Raw genomic sequence first — 19,968 nt, 5'->3', positions numbered from 1 at the left:
TTCCGTTATAAATAAATAGGACGCAACAATAATTTATTCTTCATTATCGTACATCAATACAGGCTGGACCAACGTATCCGCCTAATGAGGTATCGAGACATCGCGATGATGTCGCAAAAGAAAAAAAAAAAGAAATAAAATGCAAGACACCGCGCGCGATTGCGTGGCGTGTAAAGAGTGCTCGATAATAAGCATGTCTGTGATGAATCGAATGATACTTTATCGGAAATCAAAATCGCCGCAGATCTTTCGTTTTCTTAACTCGCTTACGACTAAAAGGATTGACACATCGACGCTTTCGTCAAGAAAGATCATTCCATTTTTCGATGAGGAATATTGTTCTGTTCACAAAGTACGCTAGTGTCGCCGAATATCCTGCCTGATATATCTACGTCTGAGTAAGTGCGCCATTTATATGTAATGTACATATATAAATACATATTTTTCATATCTCCAAATAATATCTTTCTGTGAATATGTACAGAACGAACGTCGAACGCGACACTTGAACGCGACTTCAAGCGTGCCGAGTCCTCACAATATAATATCACCCATATCGCAGAGATTACATTTTAACGATATGTGAAATCGTAATGAGATTCTTTGATATCCCCTATTATCTAATTTTTTATTAATATTTTACTATTATTTATTACTATTAAATTCGCTATATATATAATGCGCACAATTATTAACTTCTACATATTTTACACTCGCCTGTCATGCTGCTAATTGAACAATTAAGGCATCAGCATTGAATTCTTGAAATAACTTTCTAATTTTTATTCCATTTGTGAAGAAGGCTTCACGATATAATTTATAATTTATGTATTATTTTAATAAATATATATAAATATTTAATATTAATATTAATATAATGTACAATAGTATATTCTTTGTCATGTGTCGAATTAGTTTACTTGTTTGCGATTTCATGATTGTCTTCCTAGTCTTTAACTCATTATATTAGAGTATTTCAAATATAATTAACAGTAAATCAGAGGCGAAGGAAAATCATAGAAAGATCAGCATGACGCTATTAAGAAGTCAATAACCGTTCTCCGTTTATTTCTCTCGATTATTGCATTATGCTTATGCCTTAAGCGAGTTCATCTCTTTTTCCTATAATTCAAATCTATTTATTCAAACTATCTCCAAATTATTTTTGGAGATTTATTGCTGCCGCTGTCCTGAATTACATTACATTCGCACGGTCGCTTCTTGTTCCTCGAAAAAAAAAACATCTATTTTTAATACTGTACAAGAAACACGAAAGAACCGTATTCGGTTCCGACGAAAACCCGAATTGGAAAATCGGAACGTGCGAGATCGTAAGTGCGAAAAAGGAATGTTTTCCAAATTGATCTCTTTCGAGAATGTTGTTATTAATACTAGATTAGCGTATACGACACTTCGCTAAATTGCAAATGATTTAGGTAAGGTCGAAGCTGCTCAGATTTATGCGAGAATGTGTCTTCCGAGAAAGCATATTTACACATGTGGAATGATAACGCGATTATCGCGGCGAATTCGTTAGTTTCATTGGCAGATAAACGCAACGGAAACTTGTGCCTGTTATGACAATTAACTCGTGGGCAATTGAGGCAAGTTTCGCATTAAAATATCTATGCCAGGATCTATTGAGGTAATTGCTGGTTACCGCTAATATCTTTCAGTGCAATTTGTATCTCGGCACTCACGATCTCGGTTCGTCCACGTTTCGCGGATAAATAGCTTCCGGAAAACGCGCATTTATACACCAGACGTGTTAATCACGTCTAAATGTATCTAAATGCGCACGCTATCGAATGACACGACTATCTTCAGCAATCATAAAATCCGTGCCCTGATAAAATCGATCTGCGTATAAGTAAAACACCGCTGACCTCGACAGTTTATGCACACAATTGTACTCGAAAAGTGTAAAAGATCTAAAAGAGAGATTTTTGGGTGGAAGGTTCGTTAGAGGATCTACTCTCTAAGGTTGAATAAAAATGTGAAAGCAGTCTTCATGAATAGACTTCCGGAAGTGATGCTCGTTGCGTGTACTCGACTTAGCCACATAAGAATTCCTTAAATAGATATGTAAGGCAGCGCACGGTAGCAAAAAAAATAATAAATAACTTAAAAGTAGCGTACTCGTTGCCGAAAGCAGACCGAGGCGATCGACTCGAAAAACGTGTTTACGATTTTTTCCAGTCGACCGGTTCCCAGAAAAATCCAGAGAATTATTATGAACAAATGTAATTGCCTTAATTTTTATGCATTATTATGAAATTATGTGTGATATACACATATTTCCAGAAACATCTTCTGGACCATTTTTGAAAAATCTAAGATTTCTACTATGTTCATTCATTCATAATCTATGATATAATTCCACTAAACGATTAATATAAAAATCGACAGTTTCGAATAAATGAAGGTCTTCTCGGGGTTTTCACGTACAACAAATATAACAGAAGACACCGAGAGGAAAATATTTCTTCTCCAGCAAATAATCTACAATGATTCATCATTACCCAAGTTTAAAAAATATGATTTGTTTTTCATTTTAATTTCGTACCTTCTAACTGTCTTGTAAAAATTCTAAATGGAATCTAATTGCACTAATTTTTCTCTCGGTATAAAGGGATACATCGGGCGACATCCCATACAGTTCTGAGTACACTTGCTTATTACTATATATTTGGACTTACATTAATAATCCTAATGCCTTTTTCACACTAATTCCAGAGATTTCTAAATGCACCAACTGCCCGTCAGGCCAGTCATGTTCCGTAATCATTTCTGTCTCGCTCTTTTTTCACTTTTTTAACAATTATCCCCGTGTTCGCTTGTCTACAGGTGAGTCTGAAAGGGAGCAAATAAAGAAACCAGGATAAGAAACTCTCGATAAAATAAAACAAAAATAAAGCGTGGGCCGAGGGAGGATCATAAAAATACTACAGATAGTAATTCTTTTAAGACGATCGATTTAATATTTCATAACGATAAAATGTTTCAACAGTTTAGGCTTCTGCGTATCTAGCAGAGAGAGTTATTTTTGTTGATAATGCAATGTTTTTGCAATGGTTTAATGTCGAAAAACATGCGATTTCTTAGCAAAGAAAGAACATCGGTAATGAATATAACGATGTGCGAAGGGCCAATATTGTAAATTATTCGACGACGATAACAGCAGCAATCATAAGAATAATAATAATTACTTTATTTAAATAATATCAGTAATAATATATACGTATATTTATATATTGCCGAACATCTCGATCAAGTGACAATTCAATTCGTGACAACACAATTGAACGATCGCTCTGTTACTGAAATTAACTAATTATTATTAAGTAGTAATACCGGGCACAGAGATAGAAATGGACTAGGCGTCGTGAATTCGGTCGACAATATACTCCTTCTAACAACATTGACGTCGAAGATTATTTAACAATTAAGAGGGAAAAGCATCGAATATCTCGTTTAAATCTAATGCATGAGGTGTCAAGCTTTAAAGTCTGTACAGCTAGTCCATCGCTATCGATTGCCGTACGCACGTTTCTCAACCCAACCTTTCATCTCAAATTCTCCAAGTATAATACATGCTGTGTACATAACTTTATCTGGATATCTAACGAATGATTTTAGTTCGCAATGCGAACTGGTATCCCGGGGTAAATAATAAAAAAAATAGTAGAAAATACAAGAAACTTATACAAGGAACTACAGTTCCTACGACATTTTGTAGACATTAGAAACCCACAGACATAATAAATTATTATACAGAATAATACATTATTTTCGTTCGACAACAAGAGTTTCGTGAGTTTCGTGATGAAAACCAATTGGCTACTTTTTGTAAGTAATTTAGTCGGAAGGAGTAATATTAACCAATTGTGTGTAGAAACATAGAATTAAATTAAATTAAATTATAAAAAGAAATCTTATCAATAATCATTAAATACTACCACGAATTAAGTTCAAGCATCTCTATAGAGTTATATTATAGGAAAGTGATTGAGGAAAGTGGTAGTACTTAATGCTTGATTAAATTTCATTAATATGTTAATAAGTTAATTAAATGTATTACTGCTTTGTGACATAATTCAAGATAATACTAAAAAGTATCTTACTGAAACGATACAACATAACGAACAAATGCAGAAATGGAAGAGAGCGCGTGGATTAATAGATCATGAACAGACACGCGTCTACATCGAATCGTTTGCCTTTTGTCAAATTCTTGGCACATTTGCACAGTTAAAAACATCATGCATGTCTGCAACATAAATTTCTATTTGATTTTGATTCTCAGCGAGATTATCGTTCCTTCACCGATAAAATACATATAATTACAGCGCGCATTATTACGTATTGCACAGGATTATGCGAACTATACATGCGTGCAATGTTAGCCATAACTTTTTTTTTAAGCTGAGTATTTCGTTCATTAATTTTACATTATTATTGTTATTAAATTTACAAAGTACGTTAATATTAAATCACCAACCACAGAATATACAAACATCTTAAATATATAGATCTTTAATTTGTTTCTTGAATTTTGCTTCATTGAAATGCATTAATTGTATTATTGTTATTATACTTATTTACAAAAGAGCAATTAAAACAAACATAATTGTAAATTCCTCGTACATAATTGTTCAAAATATTTCATCTTTATATCACATTATTAAAGACATTATTGAAATATTCAGTTAATGTTCTTATCAATCGATATTGCGTTTTGCATTTAGAATTGTTTTCATCTAATCAGCTTTATGATAAAATTATCGATAATTCATTTTCAACGTCATGTGATTTGGCATAATCCGACCATATTTCAGATCCAAAGTTTTAAAAAGACTTGCTCGATTATGTGCATTTTATATGCTGTAGCGTCATCAGTTTCGCAAAATTTCAGACGGTTGCAAAGAAACAATTTAAATTTATTCTGATGGACTCTGCGTGCGTCATGGTGCCCGACGAATGTTTAATGCCCTTTGCATGTTCCTCATGATCGCGACGTGGTTCACGCTACCGCGCTTCAAGCTCGTCCTGATATGACGATATAACGAAAAGGTTGTGCTTTGCTCCAATTGATGCTGCCCGCCTTCGCTGGTTCGTCTCTGAATGATTCGAACACAGAAAGATACAGCTGTATCACTATTGTCTGCCCACATGTATAACAGTTCTCGAGTTCTCAAATAAGTTTTCAAAAACTTTATGCAATTTTATGCAATAAAATGCAATTAAATCGTATTAAAAATAACATGTAGAGATAATATCTTCGATCATTATTAGGAGTGATTTCTGTTGGAATCATAAAAAAAAACTAAGATTTACATATAGTACAGTTTGAGATACACACATTACTACTTTTGTGATTGTATCTGCTTGATATATAAAGCACGTAAAATCGCAAAAAGTGGTAATTGTATAAGTGTGCATTGGGGGGTCAATTAGGAGACGAGCCATAACCATGAGTCGCCAATAACGGCAAAAATATTGATATATCATAATCTTGCTATGGAAATAAAAATTAAGTGGGCATAAACTTTCAAACACTTTTATTATTGTCGTAAATTATGAGGAACGGCCCATAACGTATAATACGAATGTAACAGAAGACTGAATCGGAAGGTATAAGAGGAATGTAACGCAATATCATGCATATATGGCGTGTTAACTGGGCACAATTGGGTAGGCTTGGACAATTACGGGTAATAATAACAAAGAGACTGCTAAACCTGTAACTTGACAAAGCATTGATCTGTTTTGAATAATATGGTTGAAAAGTTACAGATGTTATTTCACGAGCGGCATCAATGTCAGTTTTGTGTAAGCACACACGAAACACACAGAGAAACATCTGCGTCCAACACAGGGCGCTTTGAAAGCGGGAAAGATTTATATTAATCGAGAAGGAACGTGCACACACATCACGATATACTTGAGCAATCGCTGAAAATCACATTAAAATGAAAAACTTTAAAGCGGAAAACAATTTCCTCTATCAATTTTTTTTTACAAAAGAGAGAAAATATGGACATACATTATGTTAGGACAATATCTCAGTTTCATAAGCGACACAGCAACCTTTTTCGCGCACGCATTGCATACTATTACGATGATTCTCATCCTCCCTGAATTTTCCGCGCGATTTAATAAGAATTATATACTTTGCGCCAACGTCAATCCGGATTCCAATATTTAAATTCCCGAGGATATGTTAAAAAAATATCACACTTTCGAAATTGCCAACGCTGTTAGTGGTACGTTCGCGCGGGGATCGGGATCCTAACAATTATTAGCAATACCCGCGAAGGGGTATTGATTTAACAAAGCTACCTGTGTGTCATGAAGCTATCTCGGCAGTAAAATCTGCATCCACGGTAAAACTTTAATAACTCTCGTGGATTCTCCGTCGATTCTCGACTTCGCTCGGTAAGGTGCAGTCGAGCTAGACCATAAAAATATCTGCAACACTAATACTCTCATTCGTCGTTGTACGCGTTCTGCTAAAAGACACAAATGAAAATTTCTCTCGCATTGCGGGAATGCGTCTCGAGGTGCCTCGGCAAAAATCCGGTTGAATGCTTCTTCAATTGGATAATACATCGTGGAAACACGTGACGGAATGTGCCGATGTACGAAATAAAAGGTAGGATACGTTAATAAAACGATGTCTCGAGATGATACTTTTAAAGATCCGTTACCGAGATGCGGTGAGATTTTACCGCCAATCATAAATGTGTTACACCGACATGTTCAGAAGCGTTTTATAATGATAATACGTTATAATTGAACAACATTCTGGCGTCTTCAAAACGTTCGCGATAAATCTCACGTACTATTATAGCAACGCGATTACATATCTGAATGCTCTGCTACTACGAAGTATTGTACGTACACGGCACTATAAGTCCTTCTTTCTTTCCTCGCCAAAATCGCATTGCGTCATATTATTTTATATTATACAGCATCGGCAAGAGGCAACATTTTCTTTTTCGTATATTCCGATTCTGATGAACGTCGGATACGTTGCGGAAAATTTTCAAGTAAGTCTATCTTTATTGCAGATTTGATCTATCTTCTACTGCGAATTCGCTATGTCTCTACAGTATTCGACACTTCTGTTAAATAGAATATGTATCTTTCTCTCGATCCTTCTCTCCCTCATCAGAAGATATCGTTTATTATCGTCTTTAATTTACTTTTACATTTTTTTAATTTCAAAATGTACACATTTTGTTAATTTCTATCCACAACTTTGATGTTTATCAGATAAACATATAATTTTATCTATACGTCGAAAAAAAGTTTCGGCAACATTATCGTGTTATGAAAAATTTAAAAAACTGTTACGTGGGAATAAATTTGACTTTAGGCGCTTTTGAGAAAGAGAAAACAGAGAAGGGATGATGTTTTGCAAAATATTAAATATTATTTCGTTTGAATCATCCTCTGATATGTTGCGGTCGATACGACCGTTGAAATACGCCGAGTATATTACAAGGGTATAACATCATACCCGCGGCGAAGATTTGACATATAAAAAATATGTCTCTTGTTTTCTCAGGCTGTTTTTAGCACGATCCGAGGCTCATCAGAATTCAGGAGGGAACAACTCGATACGTGTTACCTTTGCGAGTATACACAAGCACGTTGTATTTATAATATGTATACACGGTAATACACGCACACGGTTTATTGAGCGCGCGTATATGTATGTATTAGGTACATACAAAGACAGACAGAACGTGAGACACATATAGATACATAACACTAACTATATACCTCGCAATAAAACGAAAAATCGCGCGGGCTTTCTGCTAGCCGAACTATGCGCAAGCACACTTTATTTACAAAGCTCCCCCGTTCGCCGTGCGTCAATTACACGTCGACAACACCTGTCCCATGTTCGCACGGCCCCTCGGCGTGTTAGTGGAACCTACGGTATTAGTTTAGTCGACGGCGACGACTCGATTAGGAAAAAGAATTATGGACAGTGGGAACGCTTGAAAACGTCCGGAAGTAGACGAAATGCCATTTTGACAGCGCCTCATCCCTTAAGAAGGGATGTCGCCAACTCGCTACACAATCCTTGACACAATTCTCGTGATTATCTCTAAAATTCTTTTTCGACGCATTTACATTTATGTGTGTTCTATTGCCTTCTTATTTTCCTATGTTTCAAAATAAGCTTTCAGCTTTGAAAGATTATAAAAATATTTTATCTTTCTGACGTTGATTTTTGTAAAAATTAAAAAAAAAGGTATACAAAAATACACGAGAGAAAATTATAATTATATTTATTTATATTTTAAATCTACATGAAATGTCTTTGAAGACGTGTATTGCCCGCTGTGTCTTATTAAGCCAATTTTTGAAATTTTGTTGATGAATAAAGGAACAGAATAAAATAGACATATATTAAGAATTTTAATAGGTCGATACAACGTCAAAAGAATTGAAAACGCCATTTTCAGTCCTTTTTGAAAATAAGAAAATGACATCCCTCTCTGTGAAAATTTTCGCATTGGAAAAATGGCATTTCGTTCACTTCTTAAATTGATTTGGAACAATGTCAAAAGCTTTATCGAGTACTGTAGGCCGACGAGTATCACGTTCTTGTTAAATACGTAACCATAATGATATTGACTCTCCTATACCCAGGAAGATTTAAGGATGCCCATATAAGGATATCGAAAGTGCTCCCTTATCATATAGCGCGAGAAGCACACTCGAGATAATCGCCCATATGTTTATGTATACAGATATACATGTCGATAAATTAATGCTAGAAGTCGCGGATCGAGACGAATGTCTCTACCAAACGCACGTTAATGAAAAATCGCGTTAAGTACAGACGTTTCGTAACGAAACGTTTCATAGAGTGAATGAAACATGAACGCGCCATCAAAATGGAATGGTCCTTGCAATCTCGATCCAAAAACAGATCATATATTCGCCTCGATCCTCGATGAAGCTATTCGTATCATCTTCCATTTTTAACCCTTAAGTAGTCTTGCGATCAAGTGGCTTTTAAGATTAAAATAAAAAAGGTGAGTATTCTTACATAAATTCTAATTTGCAAATTGTTTTACGAGCCACTCTTAGCTCAAGGTAAAGAATGATTTAAGGTAGAGAGTGCAAGTATGAATAACTAACAAGCGGGAAGTTAAAACGAGGAGAATTAAGAGGAGTAGAAAAATCCGATAGAGACAGCGATGACAGAAGAGGGTGGGACGCGAAGAGAATAAAAGATCAGATGTCTAACGAATAAGGTGCTACATGTCCGGCGAGAAAAAATTCAAATACCAACACCGATACCACCGACACCAGCAGTAGCGAAAATTAAACGCGATTAAAAGCCTGAATTACACCGGGCATAGTAAGCAACCTACTCCAACGCGACCAATCAAGGGTTAAATCGTACTTCGCTACCCGCATTCACACGCTCATTCTCTCTTTTTTTCTCTCTCTCTCTCTCTCTCTCATTTTCTCGAAGATTTGTCGCTACGGCGGTGCAGATCACCCACAGAGCACGTTGCGCACGAGGTGACGAAGATTATTGGAGAAGGACGAGAGTCGTGCATTCACTCGCGCTGCAGTATCTCCTGATTCAGGAAAATAGACAAAGCGTTCAGACAGTCTGACTCTCTCGCATGGAGCGTTCCAAAGCGGCCGTTCGTTTCTGTCAGTGAATGAATTTAATGAGAGCTGAGACAGATCTGTGTTCTCAAAAGTAAAGGAGAGCATCAGCTCGTGGCCGTCTTTCCTCTCTTTCTCTCAGAATTGATGAATACTTTTGAACTATTCTGGCTACCGACGAAGCTAGACGATTATGCGAGATACTTCGCTTCCTTCGCGATCTCCAAGCGAATCTATAATATTCTCCTGTTATTTAAAATAAAGTTACGTCAGAATTGTATTTAACATTTAAACCAATATATTCGACGTGATTCTTCGGGAAGCGAAAACGCGTGTCGCGCAACGTAAATCATGCTGACGTGTACGCTTCACGCGCATATTTTTGCGTTTCGTCAGTCCTGATAAAGCGTTTGTTTACTTTTCAATAAAAACGCGCGGCACGGCGTAAGAGAGAATACGCATCGTCGACGCGTTTGTCACGCGAGCAATCTCCGCGTGAAACATCTTGGATAATATCGACAGTCGTTTTCGAACGCGTGTTTCTATTCTCATTTTTAGAAGTGAAATTCGCGGCTTAGGACGCTCCATGCGGATTGTGATTAATCGATTCATCCTGGAAAATCCTGCAATACTTGAGGGAGCGTTAAAGGAGGCTTGAAGACGACGTAATTACCGTTCGATAGGCTTTTATGTGACACGTCACCGTCTATATTTAATAGTTACAGTAATCTTCGGGTCACTCGGGGGGGAACACGTTTAAATAATTTGATCAATCAACCACTGACGATAACAAACTTACCATCTCGTATAAACCGTCTGTTCATGGAAATATACAACGGCGGCAATGGACAATCATGATATCATTATTATTATAACAACGAAATAAAAGACGCATGTACTATCACTGGTAATAAAATTATAAATTAAATAAAATTGCCTTGTAAGTAAAAATTTAAAAAGGGATATTCTTTCAAAATTAATATTTTTATTCAAAGACTCAATTTCGTAATCCGCGTTGTTGGTTTTATGAATGTATATTTAAATGTAAAAGGATGCATATATAATTTTATATGATGTTAGCATGATTCTCCATTGCTTCAGCTGTAATTTCTTGTGTCCGATCGGTCAATGAAATGAATTGAGACTTACCATCTCAGTCGTGAGACTCGCTAGGGCCTCCTCCACAGTGGCCGCGATCCTTCCACCGTCATCCTGACGTTGATTACCCTTGATTGGCGTCGTCGGGCAACCTAAAATTATCGTTAATCGTCATCGTGCAAAAAGTAAATCGTTGGTCCTCGCAGATTACCATTAACGGAAGGTAAGAGGTATTCCCGAGCGATAGTGCGATCTCCAAATTAGCTCTATATTCGGAAAAAAGCGGTCGCAATTGTGAGAGATTAAGAAATCTTCAGATATATATTTATCGCAGTGCGAAATGTTACACGACAGCATATGCGTATAGCATCTGTATAAATGTTTTGTATAAATAATTTTAAACGGAAAGTGATTCAAGTCTGTGCCTCTTTCTCCAGGTTTTTCTAATCTTTGAGCGAAACATGAAACCTTGTGCATTCGAGAAATTGTGTTGTTTACGCATGAGAAGAAGCGTGTAATTTAGTTACTTGCGTGAGCCAACAATAGAGAAAGATAAAAAAATATAGACAAAGGTCGAAACTTATCGGCCAGCGGTCTTAAACAATTCTTAAAACTCAGAAAACGTATACAGATAAAAATAGAAAAATAAAATCAACATATAGACAGGATTCGATGAAGAATAATCAAAGAGTGAAGTTTCGCGTTTTCCTTTATTGTCCCTTTCATAACTTTCAGGTATTTTAACAAAGCTTCATTTAAATTAGCTAGACAGGGCTTGACAGAACAATGTTGATTGATTATAGCTGTTCTATTCGACTCCGCGCTTCGATATAATTAATTCTGTCATAACTGGTGCACGAAATAGGATATGCAAAGCGACTACCGGAGAATTACAATTTCGCGCAAAATGCATCGAATTGTATGTGTGCTCGTTTTCACGGCAATTGCCGTAAACGATATCTAAATAATATCTGAAACGGTTTCTGCTTAGAATCAAAATCGATTCTTAGATTGAAAATAGTTTTGTCACATGTCATTTGATTAATAGCACAATCGACTATACACACAACAATAACATTAGTTATAATAACATTAAAGTTATACACGTTTACCTTTTAATTCACATTCATACATTTTGTATGCGTAATATTTCAAGACAATTAAATCATAAATTTTTAATTAAAAAAAAATCTTCTTTGCTCTCAAAAAAGGTTATAACAATAAATAAAGATCATAATAAAAAATCAACAAAGATAAAATTCTTTTTACATTAAAAAATTTTTTGCCGAATTGACATTTTGTGGAATATAATAATCTAATAATTGCCTGTGATATATAGTTTGAAAATTGATGAAAAAATGTACGTGTACACAATATATTTGAAGAATAATGTTTAATGTTAGAAAGATTAAAGTTTTTTATAAACTGAATATTCAATATACAAACTATTCAAGGTTCAACAGTTCTACGATGTTAACAATTAATGAGATACAAAAACCTATCGCCAACATGATTGTCGATATTATTAATTCGATTGTCGATATTACTAACTCTGTTACATCATTCGATTTATATCAAACAAAAATATAAAATACTCATAAAAAAGCTTGGAATTTATAGAATCAGCCTGGCTATAGTTCTGGAAAAGTATAATGAGTCGACTTTCTAATATATATTCTCCTCGTAAGAAGGTAACAATCTAGAAAATAATTTAAAAAATCTAGAAGATCTATGTTACTCGGCAATTAAACAACGATCAACGGCGAGAATCACGGTCTATAACGTCTACGTTTGTTTTCGCACGGCGTCTCCTCGTTGGAGCGTTCAGAGGAGATAGAAGAGAGGGGGAGGTATATCAGCAGGAGAAGCCGAGAAGTCCTCGTGGCAGTATCCTTCAGGAGCCATAGTAGATGTTGAGCGCGTAGAGCAACTTACCTATGTCGCCGCTGCTGGAGCTCTCGGTGAAGGACGGCGTGCCCTCGGTCCACGTGGGCGTCGAGCCCTCGGCACTTCCGGCCGGTGGGGTCCACGTGAGACCGCCGCCACCTCGGCTACTGCTGCCGCCGCTCTCGACGCTCAGCGACGACCTGGTTTCCCTGCCGCCGCTGCCGCTGCCGCTACCGCTACTCTCCAAATGCACGTCCGATATGCTGAGAATAAATTCGTTCGAATGACGTTTAACGCCGACAAACTGAAGGGATCGAGTAATCATGTGTGATTAAATTAAAATCAAATACTAACATTCTCCTTTTCCTGAGGTTGCCGTGATAAAGCAAAGAAAAGAATGTTTTCGTTTAGATGCGTGCGAAGTGCGAAGACAAGCGTAAAATATATCTCAAGCTAAATATATGTAACATCGAAAAAAATGTTCAAGCGGTGTAAGGACGTATCTCTCTGTGTACGTGTCTTATCAATTGCATATCTGGTCAAACAGTAACATCTATTTCTAAAAGCTGTATGGTTTACTAAAAATTTCGCAATTATTATTCTACATTTTTATTGGCGAATTTTCTTGTGTCAATGTAAATATACAAAATAATGATAAATATTCTTCTGTTGATTTTGTTACTGGTTGAGGATTGAGTTACTCTAAAATTGTCAATGATTAACGATTAGCAAAAAAATGTACTCACCTTACAGTGTCGTGATACGTCTTGGTGAGGGTAACGTGATGAACAACCTTATTTTGTTTGGAATGAGCAGAGGAGAGACTGCTCGCGAGGATGGTGGTCGCGCCGCCTTGCTGAAGGTGACCACCGGAAGCCAGGGTTTGGTCGTTCGAGCGGACTGCATCGTCAAAGGGCGGGGGCGGGGTGGAGCAGGTGGAAGGAAGGGTGCCACCTACAAAAAGCGCGCTACAATTAGCCCTAATTAATACCACGGGCATCGAAGGCTAGGGGTAAATAGTAGGCAGAGGATGGATGAGAGAGATTCGTTTACACTAATAATCACACTCATATATGATGTTACGAAGACGACACATGTGTTTACAGAAAATTACGATTTACTTCTCAAATAGTGACAGTATAGTATTCTAGAATAAATATAGTTTTTATCAAAGACTTTTTGAAATTTGGATATAGAGTTAAAAAATTTGGAAACGTTTCTTATAAGACGGTATTTACCATTGTATCAAGTTGCATACATTAATTTATTGATAGCTTGATTATCATTGTAAAAAAATTCGCGATTTTATCGATACAAGATGATTTAAAGTTTAATATCTATCACTTGTTGATTTTGTATATTTGCGCAGATTCAAAAATTAAATCAACAAAAGCTCTAAACTATTTTATATGTGAATCTAATTGTACTGCACGCGGAATTTTTAACGTGTACATTTAAAATATATTTTAATTGTATTAAAATAATTTATATTATTACAATAATGATATATATCTCTTCTAATTCTGTAAAAAATCAATTTTTCTGTCCGTCTATATGTACATACATGGTTAATAAAGCTTAGAATAAACAATTATTGATATTTATATAAGAAGGAAGATAATTATGTGAAGTTTCCAAGCGCGATTGTGTACGCAGCGAGAAAACTACGCAGAGCAAAATTACATTTCCAACATTTTTAAGAAGGCAAGCTAGCGATAATTTGGCAAACCAAATTTTATGCCGCGATAATATTTTATTATTTACTAAAATTATTGCATTTTTAAAAATGCTGGAAATGTCAATAAAGCATCTATATTCAAAATTGATAGAAGCAACTTTGAACGAGTATTATATTATTCACTAATATATGTCTACGTAAGTGCAACAGCAAATAAATTATTTAGTTAAAATATGTACGATAGGTTCAGTTTTATACGATACGATTGCTATGCCATTAACGTATTCGTATGAATATCCTCTTGTGTTGCGAGATAATAACTACTAATTCATTAACAAAGCTTCAGATTGACTCGATATACGATTAATGTAGCACAGTACGCGACTAGGAGATAAATAAACGCAATTGATTAAGTGGACGGATATCGGATTACACAAAGTAAATTAGCAACAAAAGAGAGATTGTTCAGAAAATAATAACACGATACAAGCAAAATTTCATTTCACGTGAAACGTTGCGTTTATTCACTCGGTTTTGCTCTCGCTGAGGGCAATGAAATTCTATGCATGCAGTTGCTATAATAAGACTCGAACGCTACTTAAGCTAACAGGGACATCAATTACACAACGTAACGATCGATAACTTTACACAATAAGCAGGGAAAACTCGAGAACGATTTTTGCTATACATAAACGATATACCTCGTCGATGTCTTAAATCGACTGACATTGAAACGTCGCAGATGTGGGAAAGATCATCAGAAAGATATTAGTTCAACACAGATTATTCTCTCCGGTCTATTAATAATGACAATCGCACATTTAACAGTAAACATATCATTTTACGATAATTTTAGTGATTACCGAAAATACTGTTATCACGATCTGTGATATGAGATCGGGTGATGATGCGCAGAAAATAACAATTATAAAAAACGCGTGCTTGTCATGCAGCAATAATAGAAAGAGGTCAAAAAACATTTTATGTGATAAGCATTCAGCCGAGAAACATGAAAGCTGTAGTTCTTCACTTCTTCCTTAAAAGGCTGGAAGCTGCGATTCTTTTTTATAAGATTGCAAGATTGCATTTAAGAGATTGGAAAAAGATCTGATACTATCGTTTACGCAATTGAAAATCGTATCAACTCGATGATATCAAAACTCTCATCGTTATAAATATCTTTTTAGATCGCCTTCTCTTTCTTGTTTATATATATTGATGACTAAGTTTCGTATAATAATCTAAAATTAACCAAGAAACTTCATGTAAACGATCGCGTCTTTCGATAAGTATGTAAGAAAGAAACATTCGGCTTCAGCATTCCAAATTCTCGATTAAACGATAAATCATCGCAGTGGACGCTCGAAAGCGATTTAAATTTTTGCCTCTCGTATTCAGCACCGATATTTAATAATCCCGCTTTCAACACGACTTCCTTCTTCTCCCGATTTAGTCCAATTTCATTGACCGACAATGTAAACGATTGTTTAACGGCGCTAATTTCCTTTCCGTAATTCAAGTAATCCAAATGTGTATCTTCTCGTCGAGCATTCTTCGTTTCGTCTCTCCCTTTAGTCTTAATCTTCTCGAAGGTCTTCACTTTTTTGGAAACGGAAGATTTTATAACATCGCTGTTCCTATTTCGAATATCGTCAAAACTAGAAGGTATACATTCTTCTCTCTTGGTTATGTTCAGCAACTTATCTCGATTCGCATCTTTCAGATCATTCTTCCTAATATCGTCGAACAAAGATCCTTCTTCGTGAAAAGTAGAACTTCCATCGCAGCTCTTAAAGTCAGGTTTCGAAGATTTATATCTGTTTAATCTCTTATTAGTATGTCGATCAAATTTTGTTTTGCGGACTATCGTATCTTCCGTGTATTCATCTTCAGCACCGTAACTGTTTGGAAAGATTTCTTTGAATCCGCCTCTGTTATTTCCTTCATCATCTATATTCTTAGAGATTTTCTTCTCTTTATAAAGACAGCTATTATCTCTGCCAGAAGAACAATTCTGTTTCATTTCATCATATCTGATTGCTGATTGCTTCTTTCCGCTTGTAAAATCTGTGTCATTCTTAATACTTTTCTCCTGAATCTGATAATTACCATTCTTATTTCTTAGAGAATTCATTTTCGAAGACAATTTTTCACCTTCTCTCTTCGTATTAGTTTTCTCATTTTCGAATACATTTCCATTAAAAGTTCCCACGACAGATGTTCGTTTCTTCGACGGTTTCGGCGCAAGTCGCTTCTTTCTCCTAGATTTTTCTCGAATCTTCTGCAGCAAAATGCTGTCTTTTTTGATCGATGTAAATTTTAAGATCTTTTGCCTAGCCCATTCTTCAGCAGGTTTATCCTCCGCGCGAGATGTGCCTGTATGATACGGTCTCGCATCTTCCACTGGCTTACAACGGTTCGACATTGTTGTGATCGTTAAAATAGACGTTTCAAGGTCCTTTCGCTTCCTCTTTACCATTTCATAATACGTCTCAGAGTGTTTCTTGTCCTTTCTCGACATTTTGTAATTCATCAGATCAGCTCGAGAGCCTGGATTCAAAAAGTACGTAAACTTCGCTAGATGATCCATCTTGGTGTCATTTCTCCTCTCTTTGTCCCTCTTCGGAACTTTACCATTATCAGTTTCGGTAATTCGATTGGAATTTTCCGAGCGATCGGATCGGCGAATTCCTCTATCTGGTCTGAGGGGGTGCAAACTAGTCTTAATAAAGTAAGCGTCCTCAACCTTCTCCACGCTGACAAACTCTTCCTCGTCCTCGTCGAGTTCTTGGGTACGCCAATGCTGAATCGAGCCCATCTGCCGAACCCGCTCGGCTTCTCGGTCGAAACGGCCGCGATGCGTGACGCGATAAGTGTCGGATGTCGATGTACGGGCATGCAATGCATTCGAGGTCGCGGAGGTAGCTTTAGTAGAAGTAGCAGCAGTGATAGTAGAGGCCACAGTTTTAGCGGTGGTGATAAAAGTAGAGATGGAGGAATGGTCAGGTAGGAGCGAGTGGTGCAGGTCGCACGAACTGTCATGCAAGCGGTATCTCGTGATTATGGCTGCTTCATCACCTCGGCTGGAGGAAGACACCGACGACGTCGTCGAGGCGGCGGTGCCGGCCGCCCGGTGATCCTCGGAGGATCTGCCGGTCCTCGAGGCGCCCGTGCCCCGCGGCGGCACCGGCGGTGGGACCTTGCCGGACGGTACCAGGTTCGGGTTCGGCGGACTGGCCGCGCTTCTACCCTTCAGCACGGCCGGATAGCTTGCGACCTTGACCGTTGGTGCGGTCCCGGGCGGATGCTCGTGATGCGGACCTTGACCGGCGGCTAAGGTCAACGGGGGCGGGCTCAGCGGACCGGCAGCAAGGTTAACCGGGGTGGAGGTGGCGATCGGCACCGAAGCCGCCGCGTTCGCCGCGCTGATCGCAGGATCGGGCGGGCTAACTGCTGCGTAGTCATTCGAGGTCGTTCGAGGCCATCCAGGGGTTCAACGGCGGAAGTCGCGGGTGCAGCGGCGCGGGATAGGAAGACAGACAGAGAGAGAGAGAGAGAGAGAGAGAGGCGAAAAGAAAGAAACAGAGAAGCCGGATGAGAGAGAGAAGTCGAATGATCGGAGAACCGTGCAACGTTGATTCTTCTCTGGTTGGTTCACTTTACAAAAGTGGTTTGCGCGCGCGAGTGCAACCACAAAAATTTTTTAAATCCCATAATTTATTATAATACGTATATACATTTGTATTTGTAATTACTTTAATTAAAGGTAGGTTCGTGACCAGTGCGACACGTAAAGATTATTTCGCTATAACTATTACATAACAAATCCCTTGCGCAACATTCTTGAGTCACAAAAAGTAGAATTTACGTTGCACAGTCCGTTTTAAAAATTCTAATTAAAGCGATAAATGATACATGATTGATAATTTATAATAAATATTGTCGTAACACGGAGTCGGAGTAACACGGATTAAATTCTTTTCAACTTAATAACTTTCATCTTTAATTTTAGATAGACTCAATATGTTACAGAAAACAATTTATACACGGCTCCCAAAAATTTTTCTCACAGCCATTGCTTTTACTTCTTGAATGAGGACGTCATGTTTTCTGAGTGTAACACTATTTCGAAAGATAACGGTACATTTTCGCGATATCACGACGCAATTTTGAGAATAGTTTCATGGCAATGAATAACTGTACGTTACGAGAGTAAGTGATCGTATGAGACTCACCGGCCTTCGTAGGTGACGTAGCATGCATTGCCGAACCTCCAGTCGCCGCCACCGCTAAACCACCATATAACACCATGTACCAATTACCGTACTGCGGTATACGTGTCTAGCTCTTAATCGGACAGAGAAACTCACCACGGATTTCGAGGATGTCCGAAAACGCGAAAGCCATTCAGTGCCGAAAGCGCGTTACAAGCACAAGACGATCTCGTATTCGGCATCACGAAATCTCTTTGTCGTAGGGTTTGAAACAGATTTGTGACAGCAATGACAGGATTATCGATGCTACGCAGATATGCTACGCGAGAATATGCTCTTTGTTCTTTCCGATCCCGCAGATGATTCCCGCCAAATAAAATTGCAGGAGTCATTCTCGCGGGATCAAACGACTCGTCTGCGATTATCATTCAAACCCTGCTTCATCATCAAATATGCTACGTTCCTTCAAGCGTTTCATTCGCAGCGAAGCACGATAAAAAAAAAGCGAACCCCGCCGAAATCGCCTGGTATCAGTTTCTCTGTCGTATCTCGTCGGCCGAAAGAGTCCCGAAATAAAAACCGAGGATTCGAGTAAGGAACGTTCGTGTGACAGGATAACAGAACGATTGACGAACATTCACGATGTAAAGCTGTACACATAGGACGGTGAACGGTAATACAAGGACAAATGAAGTCTTGAAAAAGGATTGAGGTGCAGAAGTGTTTATCAATGGAATCACTTTTTGCCAGGTAAAATATAAAAAATTTAACATGATATAAATCACAGCGATTTCCCGCTTTCTCTCTGTTATATACAATGTACAATTTTGCATTTAATATTTACAACGATTTTACCATTTCGTTCGTCACTGACTTGTGACTCGAGTCCGTGGGAGATGTACAGACTTACATTTCTGATGATTAAAATTCTCTAAACTTTCGGTTCACCAGTAAGAAAGAAATGTGAGATTGATCATATCGTTTTTCTTTACAACGTGCGCCTTTACGGTGCGGATTAAGATCTACTAAACAATTAGAGATTATAATAGATGTACATACGCTTCTCATATGTGTAGTGGAGTATCCACAGGGAGCCAACGTGGAACAAGGGACTGGGAGATCGGATAGGATCGGACGGAACTTCACCTAGAACTCTCCACGTCTTCGCATATCGGTATTGTCGTGAATGCTTTAGAAGCGGGTAACGTGGGAATGCCGCAACTAAGTTTATTGCATTGATCGCTGTGCCTGGCTACGGTGAAATCCAGCGCAAAGCCAATGATAGAACCGTGAAAGAAACGATTTTATCGAAATCATCGGCACGATTTTCGGAATTCACGTTTCTAACGTCCAGGGCGCCAAATTCGCGGTACGCTTGAAATCGGACGTTATTTTAATCAATTCTTTCGGCACGATTTATTATCTTAGACGCGCTGAAGATAA

At 37.5% G+C, this 19,968-nt stretch overlaps 1 protein-coding gene across 11 annotated transcripts in view; it reads right to left on the bottom strand.

Moving 5' to 3' along the window:
• The window catches only part of LOC112466925 (phosphatidylinositol 4-phosphate 5-kinase type-1 alpha), a 35,219-nt gene continuing 15,251 nt past the window's right edge, over nucleotides 1–19,968 (bottom strand). For 2 of the 11 annotated variants that reach the window (XM_025035289.1, XM_025035314.1), the window contains 7 exons: nucleotides 18,547–18,600; nucleotides 17,390–17,764; nucleotides 13,380–13,587; nucleotides 12,988–12,999; nucleotides 12,682–12,896; nucleotides 10,798–10,898; nucleotides 13–5,120 (listed from right to left, as the gene is read on the bottom strand). In XM_025035289.1, the coding sequence (XP_024891057.1) occupies nucleotides 4,965–5,120; nucleotides 10,798–10,898; nucleotides 12,682–12,896; nucleotides 12,988–12,999; nucleotides 13,380–13,587; nucleotides 17,390–17,764; nucleotides 18,547–18,600 (1,121 nt within the window). In that variant the 3' untranslated portion in view covers nucleotides 13–4,964. Of the gene's footprint in view, nucleotides 5,121–5,546; nucleotides 9,692–10,797; nucleotides 10,899–12,681; nucleotides 12,897–12,987; nucleotides 13,000–13,379; nucleotides 13,588–17,389; nucleotides 17,765–18,546; nucleotides 18,601–19,968 lie in introns of those variants that run through there. The other 9 variants (XM_025035340.1, XM_025035294.1, XM_025035331.1 and 6 more) reach the window with 9 other exon arrangements.

This window comes from Temnothorax curvispinosus, unplaced genomic scaffold, assembly GCF_003070985.1.
Source record: "Temnothorax curvispinosus isolate PA1 unplaced genomic scaffold, ASM307098v1 QBEX01001628.1, whole genome shotgun sequence".
Taxonomy (NCBI): Eukaryota; Metazoa; Arthropoda; class Insecta; order Hymenoptera; family Formicidae; genus Temnothorax; species Temnothorax curvispinosus.
This window is presented reverse-complemented; position numbering and strand designations above follow the sequence as displayed.